The 15,192-nt window shown below is 32.9% G+C and overlaps 1 protein-coding gene across 1 annotated transcript; it reads right to left on the minus strand.

Moving 5' to 3' along the window:
* Nucleotides 1-324: 324 nt before the first annotated feature.
* Nucleotides 325-3,048, minus strand: LOC126727757 (receptor-like protein EIX2). The gene has a single exon (XM_050433675.1). The coding sequence runs from the start codon at nucleotides 3,046-3,048 to the stop codon at nucleotides 325-327; it is 2,724 nt and encodes a 907-aa protein (XP_050289632.1).
* Nucleotides 3,049-15,192: the final 12,144 nt, after the last annotated feature.

Below are 15,192 nucleotides of genomic sequence, written 5' to 3' on the forward strand. Positions count from 1 at the left end.
TTTTCCCCCTCAAACCTTTCTGAACTAAATTTAAAAACTCCATTTCAGAGCCAATAGGCTAACTTCAGATATAGACTGAAGTTAAAAGACAATTTTTTAAATTAAAAAAAAAAAAAAAAAAAAAACAAAATCCAATTAAATTAATCACAATAGCATTAAACGGTGAATTTATAATGTATTCAAAGCATAATATATAAGAAAAAAAATTTACTTTTTCAAAGTAGGTGGCTACAAGTCTAAAACATTAACATGAATAAACCAATATTAATGACATATAATGTTTGATGTAGTACCTCTTAGTAGATAATGATGGCCTTTCACTTGCTAAATAAGGTGACTGCTTCTTAGCTTTTCTAGTATCCAGTTCACCTTTAGTATTGTAGTCACATAAAACCAATCCTTTATGTCATTGAGAAATTTGAAATAAGCATGTCTCCAGGTCTTATTAAAGAAGAGGCCTCCACAAACTGTCCAAAAGCCAACTGCGAATCCAACTCCCATACCCATAAAGAAGCTAGAATTTTGAGAGTTATCTTCGGTTTTGCCCATTGATGTTCTGTTATGAGCTTCTTCATATATTGTGCAATTTTTTGGGAGAGGCTCACCACAAAGTTGAGGATTACCAATATAATTGAGTGCATCAAAAGACTGAAGTTGGGTGCTTGAAGGAATTCTACCAGATAAGTTGTTGTATGAGAAGTCCAAGTAACTAAGAAATGTCAAATTAGACAAGCTTGGAGGAATTTCACCAGATATATGATTTCGTGAGAGATCAATTGACTCTAACTCTTTCATACCCCCAATGTTTTTTGGTATGCTTCCCATCAAATGATTTCGAGACAAATTCAAAAAATGTAATTCAAAAAGAAATGAAATTTCAATCGGAATTGACCCAGACAAGTTGTTACTTGAAAGATCTATGATCCTAACAAATTTAAGGTTCTCTTCATATTCTAATTCATTTCCTTTAGGAACCAACATAAGATTTGCAATGTAGGAGCTATAGCCAAAGTTGTACTCTAAAGAGTCAAAATAAGCATCTTGAGTATTGGGTTCAGGCACAACCATGGCACTAATATTTTTCAAGCAGTTTGGTATGGGTCCGGATAGGCTATTATTTGCAAGATCCAATACTCTTAGAGAAGAAAGTTGGCATATTTTTAAGGGTATATTTCCCTTGAATCCATTGGATCTTAGACGGAGAATTATAAGATGTGTCATTTCCTTAATCCAAAGGGGTATGGTCCCTGACAAATGATTATCACCTATATCAATAAGCCCCAAATCTAAGCACTTTTTCAATGATAAAGGAAAATCCCCAGAGATGCTATTGTTTTGTAAACGCAGTGATTTGAGTTCAACTAAAGATCCCATGGAATAAGGAATTTTACCTGATAGACTATTGCTCCCTAAATTCAAATGGATCAAAGATTGCCAGTACCTCCAGCAATTAGAAAGTTCTCCCCAAAAGTGATTGTTTGATGCATCTAAAACCTCTAAATCATTCTTTCTGTTCAGCTTCTTGCATAAGAAAGTGGAAATGGGTCCAGAAAATGAGTTGTTAGCTATATTAAGCACTTTGACATTTGTAGACAATCGTGGCAACCTCCCCTTGAAGTAATTAGATCTTAGATTTAAAACAACAGAATTCAACAAAATGTTTGGTACATCCCCTTTTATTTGATTTTTAGAGAGATCGATCGTATTAATGTTTGAAGACCAATTCCAGAACCAACTCGGAGCGTTGCCTGAAATTCCTGACATGGGCATAACTAAGAACTGGAGGGATCTTTGTGTTTGTAGCCATGGAGGAAATTTGGGACCAATCTTGCAGGAGCTCATGTCAACTTGTTCCAGTTGAAAAGGAGGAACCCAATTGGAATTCACATTAAAGAACAAAAGTGTATGAGACATATCTAGGATTTTCAATTTCCAAAGTTTGGCAAAATGCACTTCATCTAGGCTGCCTGTGAGGAGATTAAATGATATAGATAATGACACTAAATTTGAGAGAAGCCCAAGAGTCTTTGGAATGGTGCCATTTAACTTATTTCTAGCGAGATTTAAGTTTTGCATTTCAGATAAATTCCCAAGGGACAAAGGAATAGGACCACTTAAAGAATTTCCTTCAAGATTGAGATATGATAGATGCTTAAGCTGACCTAATGACTCTGGAAATTTTCCACTTAAAGAATTAAGTTGGACTTCAAGATAATCCAATCTTTGTAAATTGAAAATGCTAGGCGGTATATTGCCTATCAGTGAATTTTCACTCAGATAAAGCTTTAAGAGGCTCGTACTGAGATTTGAGAACCAATTAGGTATCTCATGATAGAAATGATTTTGGGAAAGATCAAGGACTCGAAGAGATGTGAAATTGACAAATCTAAGAGATGGGTTCAGGCTATCAAGCCCACAACTTGACAAGTATAGCTCAGAAAGAGATGAGAGCTTACTCAGTATTTGAAGCCAATCAACTTCTTTGTGAAGGTTGACAGAGTTCAGGTTAAGGTATTGAATGGAAGAGAGACCAGACATCCAACGAAGGTTATCTAAATAAAGATATGAATTACCTCCAAGATCTAGATAGTGAAGGCCTGAAAGGTTCCCAAGTTGTTGAGGAATGAGTCCACAAAACGCAGCATTGCTGAGGTCAAGATGTCTCAGATTGCCCATTGAGCCTAGGAAACTTGGAATACGGGAACAATTAAAGTCATTGATACTGAAGTCCAAGTGATTCAAAAACTTTAATTCAAGCAATGAAGGACTGATCTCACCAGCTATCCCATTTAGTATTAGCTCTATAACTCGACCAGTTTTGTTGTCACATCGAACTCCGTCCCACGTACAGCAATCTTGTTGGTCAGACCAAGATGAGAGAGGGCTCAATTCCGAAAGATCAGTGAGACCTTGTTTGAGGGTTAGAAGTGCTTGTTTCTCTTTTGCATGGCAAGAGACATTTGATTCTACTTTGAAGAAGTTTAAACTGAAGGTTGTTGTAAATAAGCAAAATAAGAAAAGCAAATGAGTTGTAAAAGGGGCACCCATGACAAGGCAATAACAAAGGAAGAGAAGTTTTAAGGTTCATAGCATGTTGGAGACTAATAGCTCATCCTAATATAGTGATTATTCGTAAAATCAACTTTTAAAAAACCAAAAAAAAAAAAAAATTATGAAGACCTTGACTTGTTGACTTAATCCAAACACCAAAAATCAATACTCAGGTTTTCTTCTAAAAAAAAAAAAAAAAAAAAAAAAAAAACTCGTGTTTCACATAGTAATTGTGATTGTTCTCATTATTTTGTATCAAAGTCGTCAAGACTTTGAATTGTTGCCTATTCTATATTTCGGTTAAGTGGAATCTCTGTTTGCCTGCAAAGTGTTTGATAATTATTTCAAGATTATAAGACATTTTTTAATGACCATATTGAATCTGGCTTTATTTATTCCTTCTTTTCATCTGTTGGCATTTTGGCACAAGAAAATGGAAATAATGCTTCTAGAAAAAGTTGTTAGCTATGGAAAACAGTTCAAGTAGTAAAATTAGCAAGGTTTTCAAAAAAATAAAGTATTAAATAAGCTAAAGTAGCGATGGGTCCCTCTATATAAATCAAATCCGCTTACACATACTGCCATTGCTACCGTTAATAAAGAAGAAAATGTTGATGCAATATGAACCAATGTGAAAGAAAAGAAGCAGCATTCCAATGAATTGACCAAGCGTTTGTCACGGAAATGATTAGTGGATCTGGTCCTCGTTTTCGGTGTGTTGGAGAATACCAGGCAAAAAAGTTCAATTCCAGGCACTTGAAGTCTTGAACATGTTGATCTATCACCTATGTTTACACTGGGATACTTTCCTAGCAATGCTCTTGTATCTTTGCCTAATCTTGCATGTATAATGGGACTTACTAGCCCAAGAATACATACTCACTTCTCTCTTTCACTTATGTTTCATGTGCCTTCTCAAAAAAAAAAAAAAAAAAAAAATTATGTTTCATGTGCCTCTATTTTATTTAATTTTATAATTGTATATATATTTTTTATTTGGAAATGGGTGAATAGATAAGAATATGATGAATTCTAAGATTAATTAGAGTTTAAATAAATCTTATGTACTTGTAGTAAATAAAGATTATGTTACTTTTAAATTTAAATATTACTTTTATCTTGTTTTTGTAGTTAGTAAAATACGGTACGTGTTTAATACTGTAAATATACGGACGGGTATAATTCGGCATTTTTTATAAAATTACATTTCAAAAATTCAGCATAAAAATACGGAAACTGTGAAAAACGGTATGTGTATAGTACGAGTATCATACGTTTATTTTTTTTTTTTAAATCGTAACAAAAATACAGAAACATTTATCATATTTTTTTTATACAAATACAATAATCTTTGCATCATGACTATTTAATTCTTATTAAGTATGTCTAGAGTCTTATAATTCAATTAGTTAACACATTTTGATGATTTTTATTTTTGTTCTTTTTAGTCTAAAAAAAAAGTTCATAATTTTTTTTAACATTTAAAAAAAAGATAATGTCAGAGTTACAGATTATTTTACAACATTTTTTACAAATTACTAATATAGCGAGTAGTTATTGATAAGTAAAAACGTGATGTTATTGTTGAAAATAAATAAAAATTAGTAAAAATTGATAGCAAAAATATTTTATAAAATTATTGTAAAATAATTTATATCTGTAGCATTGAGTTTTTTTTTTTTTTTAAATGGTTAGATTTAAGTTTTATAATAAGAAATAATAAAATAAGTATATTAAATGGGAATTATTGTGTTTAATATATTTTTTTTAGAAAGTGATTTGATAGTTTTTTAATATTTTATTCCTACCGTTCCAATGTTTGATTGACGCCATCACATGAGTAGGCTTTATTTAGTGTTTTATCCATTTATCCTACTTTGTCAGGCTATTTTTACCCGGTTGTTGAGAAATTATTGGTTCCTCCGGGAGGACCACTGATGTGGTCCTTCGACTCCTGCTAGCCAATAGAAAAGTGTCACGTGGTCATTTTTCTGATTCAGCTTCACATCAGCACTTACCCATTATCTTAACTCTTGTTAACAAAACCAAACTAAGGTTAAAACTCAGCTCCATACTTACCCACAACCTAAAACCCAAAATCAAAGACTTGTTCTGCCTCAAGCTCTCACTTCTTCTTCCTTCTACTTCTGATATTCGCTCTCAACTCAATCTTTCTTTTTCTTTTCTTTTTTCTCTCTATGGAAATTTTTTATTGTTGTTGTTTATTGTGATTTCTGGGGTTCCAATTCACCTTCGCCGAAAACCATGGGTTCTTCGGTGAGTCCATCGTGACTCCACTCTCTCCATGCATGATACAAGTCACTGTCGTTGCCTCCAGATTTCTCTCCTCTACCATGGCTTTCTCGAAAGGTACTTCCCATTTCCAATCTCTAGGTCTTTTTTAACTCTTGCTCTCCGTTTGGTTACAAAGAAAATATTATAGCAAAGCAAGTTAAAAAGCAGAACCGAGTTTTTTTTTTTTTTTTTTTGAAAAGATTTTAAGTGGTTTTGGATCGGAATAACTCACCTCATCCGAGTTAAGCAAAATCTGAGATTAGGAGTTGTATTTTCTTCACTTTTTTTCCTTACACTTTCTCAGTAGCCAAACAGAGGAAATAGCATAATTGTAACTATGCGTATTGAAGTTGAAGCATGTGTAGAGATTGATGCGTACTAATTAAAGTTTTTCTCTTCTGTTTTCTCTACATTTTTTTCTTGTTTCCTAAATATTTGGCGTCTTCAAGTTCGTTTTGGTGAGGATTCTGAATAAGGAAATTTACTTTTAATTCATTCAGAGAAGCGTCTCTCTATGTTTTGGTGGATTCTCTATAAAAAAAAAAACTTTATTTGTGAATGGATTTGAATTTCAATTATTTTTGTAGTAGAATAGTACAAAAGAAAAGAAAGAAAAACTTGCTTGTGAATTTGAAATGTGCTAAAAAAACGTGCCGTTAAATACATAAACGGATCTCTACCAATTTGTTGTCGCCTTTGGTTTTTTTTTTTTTTTTTTTTTTTTTTTTTTTTTTTTTTTTTTTTTTTTTGCAGTAGTATCGGCATATCAAAGGAGGAGGACTGTATTTTAATTTTGATTTTGGATTTCTGGCTGAGTTAAGGTAATGGGTAAGTGTTGATGTGGAGTTGAATAAAAAAAAAAAGGCCACGTGGCACTTTCTTATTGGCTGGCAGGAGCCGGGAGGACCACATTAGTGGTCCTCCCGGAGGAACCAATATTTTCTCCCGGCTGTGAATGTTAAAGCTATGAATTTAACAATTTGATTTTTACGATAGCCGTAACAAACGGCTATTATACTTTTAGTTTAAAAAAATGCGTTTACTTCCATACCAATGGAAACAAAACGTTGGAGAAAAGTTTAATTTTAGGTCGATTTGGCAAGGATTATTTTTTCTAACTTATTTTACTATTCAATTTATTTTTGTTATTATTTATAAGTCTCACTGCTTTTTTTGGTACTATTCATGAATTTTACAATACTATTTCAATTAACTTTTACTTTTATTTACAGTACTTTCAGAAAAAAGTGGATCCTAAACGGACTCTTAATCTTATGAACGTACGTGTATTGTACGTTTACAAGACACGTATTTACTAACTAGATTGTGGAATTATAAAGGGTATTAAAAATAATATTTTTTAGTAAAAATTCACTTTGGAGATCTAGACTCCTTTGAAGTGGCCCATTTATTAAACCAAAAGGTCTTAGGGTCTATTTGGATACCGTTTATTTTGTTGAAACTAAAATCTTATTACTTAAAGTATTGTAAATAAAAGTAAAAGTTAATTGAAATAGTACAGTGGAGCTCATGAATAGTGCCAAAAAGTGCAGTGAGGCCATGAATAGTAGCAAAAATAAGCTGAATAGTGAATTGATCTATAATTTTAATCCACATCCAAATGCACACATAGTACCTGTTTGGGTACAACTGAAACGCAGTGCGTTTGCATTTTAGTGTTTTTCTTTTTTTTTTTCATTGAGAAGCACGTTTTAGTGCTTTCCAGTGGGTCTCGTGCACTGTTCACGAGACCCACAAACTTCTTTTTTCAACAAAACTTTCATTAAAAATGGGTCCCACAACACTATTCACACATTTAAAAATTATTTTGTACAGTGTTTTCAGTTTTCAGCAAAATAAGCGGTATTCAAATGGACCCTTAGTTGAAGCAACCAACAAAGAATTGGACTCATTACACTTTCTATCTTAGCAAGAACACTTGCATTAGTCAATGCATGATAGCTTAAGGGAAAAATTTTGCACATTCAACCTCAAAAATCACCCACATCAACTTATGTAAAATTATGCAAATTGACATTCAAATTACAGTAATTGTGTAAATATATATGACTATTGTTCATGTGCATATCAATTTTTTATTTATTTTTCTTGCTTCTTCTCTTTTTCTGTCTCTCTCCCCAATCTATTGAAATAGTAAAAATAAATAAATGAAAAAATGAATATTATATTGAAATAAAATGTAGGATAAATAATCTAGTATGAGTATTTTTGAAAATTTATTGTGTAGAATCAAAAAAGTTGATCCTTATATTAAAATAGACAAAAATATTTGTCACAAGTACACTTTGCATTTTTAAAAGTGACTCCAATTTTCTGAGACTTTTATCAGTTTATGAATAAGTAATGGCCACTATCACGTACTTTTGATGCGATAGTCATTCTACAAATATAAGTGTTTATGAGGTGTGGGGGGCAAGGGCCGGGATTTAAATCCGTAAGAGAAAGTTTCACATACACATATACTTAGATTAAGATAGAGTATAATTTCTATCTTTTTTTTTTTTGAGAATCCATCTTCATCTTATTAAAAACATCAGCCAAAGTCGGCTAAGAGAACATCCAAAATAGGTGGTGGAACATCCTCCATCCACACTAGTACACCATCAATAGTTTTTGCGAATTTAGCTAAAGAATGAGCAACTGAGTTCCCGGATCTACGGGTATGAGAAAAAGAAATGCAGTTACAGTTAACTAAAATTTGCTTGACGGAAGAAATCAAATGGCCAAAAGAAGAAAAAGAGTCTTCTTTTTTCCTTAAGGCCGAAATAACCACCTCGGAGTCTCCCTCGACAATAAAAGAGGGTAGATTGAGGTCCATAGCAAGGGTGATAGCTCGAACCGCTGCAAGAGCTTCAACTTCGTCGGACGATGATGGCATCTTAATCTTTTCTGCCAGGGATGCGAGAATATTTCCATGAGAATCACGTACGGCAACTCCCAGCCCTGCTTCCTCTGTATCTTTGAATAGCGCACCGTCAAAGTTAATTTTGATGAGCGGAGGAGGCGAAGGCTCCCATCTAGGCTGAGGACGTTGAGGAGGGAGAGACTGCAGCGTTGGAGTTTGGTTTGCCTCTGTATACTCGTGGAGCATCTGCCTAGCTGAAGGGACAACCTGGGCTAGCGGGAATGGTCTGTTGCTGGTGCGAATCTGGTTCCGACGCCTCCAAATGGTCCATGTGATCGACGCAAACAGCTCAGGACTCTGGTCTTCTTCCAACACGAACCTGGCAAGCTCGAAAAAGTTTGAAAATTTCTTAGACCTGCAAAACAGCCAAAGCAAGTCAGTTTCCCAGATGGCTGAGAGTATAATTTCTATCTTGTATAAAAATAAATAAATAAATAAATAAGTGGTGTCCCAATTTCGTATTATTGATATTAGGCTATCACAAAAGTCCATTAGAATTGAACGATGGCATTAGAGGCTTTTACTTTTGGTAGGCTGGAACATAGTCACATCACCAAAAAAAAGAGGGCTGGTATTTTGGGGCTTGATGATGCTGCAAAGCCCAGGAACTTGGCCCTATTAGCTAAGCTAAACTGGAGGCTCAAAAACTGAAGGAGATTCTCTTTGGGCCTCAACATTAAAAACCGATCCAGTATCTAAAAAAAAAAAAAGGAATAGAGGATGTCACCAATTTTAGAATTTATTTTTTTATTTTTTATTTTTTATTTTTGTAAATCATTCTAGTCGTCCTTTGACTCAGACTATATGTAGCTAATTTTAACGAAACCTTTTATTACAAAAAAGAAAAAAAAACTACAAGCAAAACAAAAATTATAGGCAAGTAAATTCAAAAACATATTGTTAATATAATTGTGACAAATTAACAATACTAGAACTATACCATAACCCTATAAAAAAATTAAAAAAAAAAAAAAAAAACCTACTCCATAATATGTTGGAGCTATATATATACTAGGTTACCAATAATATATTGATACATTATGTAAAAGGATTTTTCTTGTTACCATCATTTTTTTTTCTCTATACGATCATTGTTATTAATATTTTAACTAGTTTTTTTTTTTTTGTTTGTTTGTTTTATTTTATTTTATTTTATTTTATTTTTATTTTTTATGATTTTTATTTATTAATTATTGGGTATTTTCCTATTAAAAAATATTTCAAGAAAAATAAGGATATAGAAATGGAATAAAAGAAGTTGGAAGATATTTGTAGCTTTAGAATCTGAGGGATATGTTGAAAATGGACTGATTTAATGAACTCTTATATTTAAGAGGCCTTTTTTGTTTGAGATTTTCATTTTTTTTTTAGTTTAAAAATGTCTCTACACCCTTATGTTTAAATAGAGACAAAATTAAAAGACAATCTGGTAAAAATACAACTCTAACTCCCACTAAAACATTGCCAAAAAAAGACCAACTCTTCTATTGATTTTCAAAATTGCTTTATCCATTTATAAATTAGATTCTCAAAATAAAAATATTATATATATATATATATATAAAATAAAAACACAGGTTTTTTTTTTTCTTTGCTTCAAAATAAACATATAATATTTGTTCATTTTTTGAAACTAGACTTATGACACTCCTAGTTGTATTAGTAGTTCTTCTTCTTCTTCTTCTTCTTCTTCTTCTTCTTTTTTTTTTTTTTTTTTTTTTTCCTTTCTTTTTTACAATAATACAATGTAGCTCCTTGGTCATGCTGATGCACGTGCACATCTGTAGATCCCATACTTTTGTTAAAAAGAGGGTCTATGACACAAATTTTGTGCCACTAATTAATTAAGGACATCATTTTGTCGAAAAAAGAAAAGAGCATCATAATCTATGACACAAATTTTGTGCCCGAAGACTGTTCTATTACCTTAGAAACCTCTCAAGAATATAAATTGCATCAAAGTAAACGTATTCATCAACTTTTTTTTTTTTTTTTTTGAAACTAACGTATTCATCAACTTGTAATGCTAGAAAATTGAAATAAGTTAAAAGGTTTTTTTTTTTTTTTTTAATTGAATATTATTAGTAGGGAAATGCTAACAGATACATTTAAGATAATGGTTAATAATTAATTTAAATAAAATTTTTATGGGGAAAAGAAAAAAAACAATTAATATTTTGACAGTTTTTTCTATTTCCTATAAAAATAATGTCAAAGCTTTTTTAAAATGAATTGTTAACAATTGTCTTAAAGGCGCTCGTTAGCATTGTCCCTCCCAATTGTTGGGTCCCAAATAATATTATAAAAAAATAAAAAATAAATAAAAAACTATCAATCCAAAATAACAATACACACAAGAACACAAAATTTATGTGGAAAACCATTTCTCTTGCAGGAAAAACCACGAGACAAACTCCGAATAATTTCACTATTATCAAATAAATTAGAATAATTTTTGTGTATGTTTCATAGCTAAAGAAAAAAAAATCTCTCTTATTTTTCTTTGCTCTCTCACACAAATTTTCTTTCTCAAAGACGGCAATCATTTCTCTTTTCCTTTTTCACTATGCGGCACCCTATTTCTTTTTTCTTTTCACTGTGCGGCACCCTAATACCTAATAAACCTTATTTATATATAAACCTTGCCGCCACACCATCCTTGTAGCACACAAACTCCTACTCAAACACAAATTGGATCAAGAGGTCTCCTATTTCTAATAGAATTCTTTCACTACATGGATTTCTTGCCACAAAATCGGGCTAGACCCACAACAATCTTCCCCTCCAACCCACCAATGGGAGAAGATCTTCATTCCATCTCTTCAATTCAATTTTATGTCAGTTAAGTCAACGCAAGGCTTGACCTTTTTCATTATCTTCACTAATAATTAATCTCATCGTTAATCCCTTTCATTCTCAAATAATTAATCTCATCTTGGATTTCTTTAATCCAATCCCTTGGCTCCCCCTCATTAGAAGCCCAATTATTCTTAAAGCTAACAGTATGATGATTTCTAGTAGTCCTCTTCTCAAGGGGTTCAACAATCTCTAGTGGAAGATATTGCTCCCCTTGCTTAAGATCTCTAGGATCTTTCACTTTATCATCATCCCATGTAGCCTTAGCATCTTCATATTCTTCATCACCTACCATTTCCTCTTCTGAAGCACTAGTAGGCAATGAGAATTTCACCCTCTTGGTTTCAATACCATTAATCCCAACATTTATCTTTGGAGTCTTCTCAAAATTTTTAATCTCATTGAACTTCTTCTTCTTCACATGAGTCCTGTACAAACCGCAACGTGCATGTCCTCTTGCAACAACCAATGGCCCTTTAGTAAATTTCCATCTTCCATTACCAAGGTAGTTACAATAACCTGCTCGATCCATAGCCAATGTAGAAAACACATTTATCCTTAAATCTGGAACATGTTGCACATCCTTCAACATCATAGTGCCACCAACATTGGTTTCAATGCACACATCACCAATTTCCATAATTTTTGAGTAACTAGAATTACCCATCTTCACTGTACCAAAGTCTCTTGCTTTGTATGTGATAAACAACCCCTTTTTAGGGATAATATGGTGGGGGGCTGCAGAATAAACGACCCACTCAACATCATTATTAGTAACATGCTCACATTTTTGCTCTTCAATAGAGAGCACCACAACATCCTCATCAATCATAGCAGCTGTAGTGTTTTTTCTCACTATCATTCTTTTCATATTTTCCTTTATTTTGTTCCTTATTCCAATGCCAACAATCTCTTCTTAAGTGACCATTTTCCCACAATGGAAGCTTTCTCTAGTTTCCTTGAACTGAGATCTATCTCTTGATTGTGACCTACCATTGAATTTTCGATCATTAGGTCTTCTGCTTCTACCTCTGCTCTTGTTCTCCATGACAAAAGCTTGATCTTGTGCATTGTCTATATTTGCATATCTCATGCGAACCTCTTCATTTAAAATCAAATCTCAAATATCATCATATTTGAGTTTGCTTTTCCCTGCAAAATTACTCATCGTCATTCTCATGGCTTCCCAATTGTTTGGTAAAGAAGCCAAGAGTATCAATTCACGAACCTCATCATCAAATTCAATTCCCATCATGGATAATTGATTAGTATTTGTATTGAACTCATTTATATGTTGTGCTACAGAAGTGCCCTCTGCCTTCTTCATATTAAATAACTTCTTCATCAGATACACCTTATTGTTAGCCGACGGCTTTTCATACATGCTAGACAAAGCCTTCATCAAATCCACTGTGGTCTTTTCTTTCACAACATTGTGCGCAATTGATCTTGACAGAGTTAATCGAATAACTCCCTTGACAGAATAACTCCCTTGACAGAGTTAATCGAATAACTCCCTTGACAGAGTTAATCGAATAACTCCCAATACCTGTCTATCAAGAAGGTTCTAGTCTTCATCCTTCATAGTTTCAGGTTTCATCCCCAAAAGAGGCAGATGCAATTTCTTCACATAAAGATAATCTTCAATCAGCTGCATCCTCCAATACACGAAGTCTGTTCCATCAAATTTCTCAATTCCTGAACCCTTGCCTTCTTCTCCGGCCATCACTTTCACTCTAACCTAGTTCTGATACCACTTGTTGGGTCCCAAATAATATTATCAAAAAAAAAAAAAAAAAAACACTATCAATCCAAAATAACAATCAACGTGGAAAACCCTTTCTCTTAAAGGGAAAAACCAAGGGACAAACTCCGAATAACTTCATTATTATCAAATCAATTACAATAATTTTTGTTATGTCTCACAGCTAAAGAAAGAAAAAAATCTCTCTTATTTTTTTTTTGCTCTCACACACATAAATTTTCTTTCTCAAATACAGCAATCCTTTCTCTTTTCTTTTTTCACTATGTGGCTCCCTATTTCTTTTTCTTTTCACTGGGCGGCACCCTAATACCTAATAAACCTTGTTTATATATATACCTTGCCGCTACACCATCCTTGTAGCACACAGACTCCTACTCAAACACAAATTAGATCATGAGGTCTCCTATTTTTAATAGAATTCTTTCACTACATGGATTTCTTGCCAGAAAATCGGGCTGGACCCACAACACTAATTTGTTTGTCCGATAGTTTGGATTTTAAAGAAGATATCATTACTATTTTCTAAAATATATGACACTTTGTTTTCTGACATTGTTCTATTATTATGTAGCTGACTCAAAAAAAGTAGATCATCCTTTTCAAAAAAAGAAAAAGAAAAAAGTAGATCATCAAAAGTAGACAACTACTTTAATAAAAAGAAATGGAAGAAATGAGCGTTTTTCTGCTGAAAATCCACTATACCACGGGCAATAGTACCTAGTGAAAGTGAACTCTTAAATCTTGACCGAGATTTGTACTTCTCCAGCTCCTAGAATTTCCCCTAAATACAAATCCAACGGCTCACAGTATTATACAAGCCTCTAGTTTAAGCTCCAAGACCAAGAGTGGTTCAGGAAAAAGAGAGAATAAAGTAAATCAATGGGCCAAACTATACACGAAAGCACATTTTTCAACATAAACACTTATAAATACCTTCCTTCCTATGCATTAAGCCAACCACCACCACCCCACTGATTCATTCACGAGTACACTACTGAATGTACTTTGTAAAACAAGAAAATGGAAGCAATTCAAACCTGGGTCTCCAAGAACAAGCTCACCACCATTGGTCAGTATTGTAAACCCTCTTTCTCAATTAATATGATCCTTTCTTCTTCTTCTTCTTCTTCTTCTTAAATCTATGTAGTAAAAATACTAAGACCCTAACATGTAAGTTCTATGTATAATATAAATTGTGGTAATTGAAACATCAGAATAATTTTGTGAATTATCAATATACTCATCATCATGAAATGGTTACTATAGGGGCACTGTGGGCATCAGGAATTGGAGCATCACTAGCTTATAATTCACGTAAAAGATCTCACCTCAAGCCAAGCCTAAAGCTTATTCATGCCAGGTATGTACATCGGCCTCATATATTGTATCAAATTGTTTTTTAAGTTCTAAGAAGTGTGTGTTTGTGTGTTAAGATACTAACAAAAATCGCGTGCCTTCTTTGTTGCTAGGATGCACGCACAAGCTTTAACACTGGCGGTGCTCTCTAGTGCAGCAGTCTATCATTACTACGAGAAGAGTACCATGGAGCACGGAGAGAGTAGTACTCATGATTCTCCAAAGTGAGAAAGTTGTATTATTGTATCTGATCTGTGGATCTAAAGGGTTCCCTTTCCCTTCAAATTTATTTATATTTCTGGATTTTTATGTAGAAGGGAGAAGTTTCCTATTCCGATCGAGTTCCATTTTTAAGTGGATCATGATGTTCTATTGTAATTATTAATCCAGGAAACCTATCTTAATATCAATCATATTTGGTTTCATGTTCATAAAGTAAGGTTGATTTCTTTTTGGTCCTCAGCAAAATTTGAATACTATACCAATATATCTATCAATAATCATGTAAGGGAAATGAAGAGACCATAAATATTTTATTTCTTATATCTAACAGTGTGTATGATATGATGTGATAGGATCTGTAATATTGAAATCGAAAGTAAAAAATAAACCATCATGTTGCTACACATGTACAAAGCAAATGTACGATCAATTACTTGATTCTAATGTTAGTACTTAATGAAGAGCATGCATATTGATGTTTAATTGATCCTAATTTTAGTACTTATAAAAGAGCATATTAATGTTTTTGTTCTTTGATATCGAAATTTGTTTGAGATTCTGAAGCATAAGAGAGAAGGCATTGGCTGAATGTTTGAAATTTGATACCCATTAGTTAGATGTTGAAATTAAAATGAAACATAAAATATATTCCAGAGAAAGTAGAAGTGAGAACATAGAAAGTTATGTGGTTCAATATGGTATAAAACCATTGATGACTAAA

Source organism: Quercus robur, chromosome 5 (assembly GCF_932294415.1).
Source record: "Quercus robur chromosome 5, dhQueRobu3.1, whole genome shotgun sequence".
NCBI lineage: Eukaryota > Viridiplantae > Streptophyta > Magnoliopsida > Fagales > Fagaceae > Quercus > Quercus robur.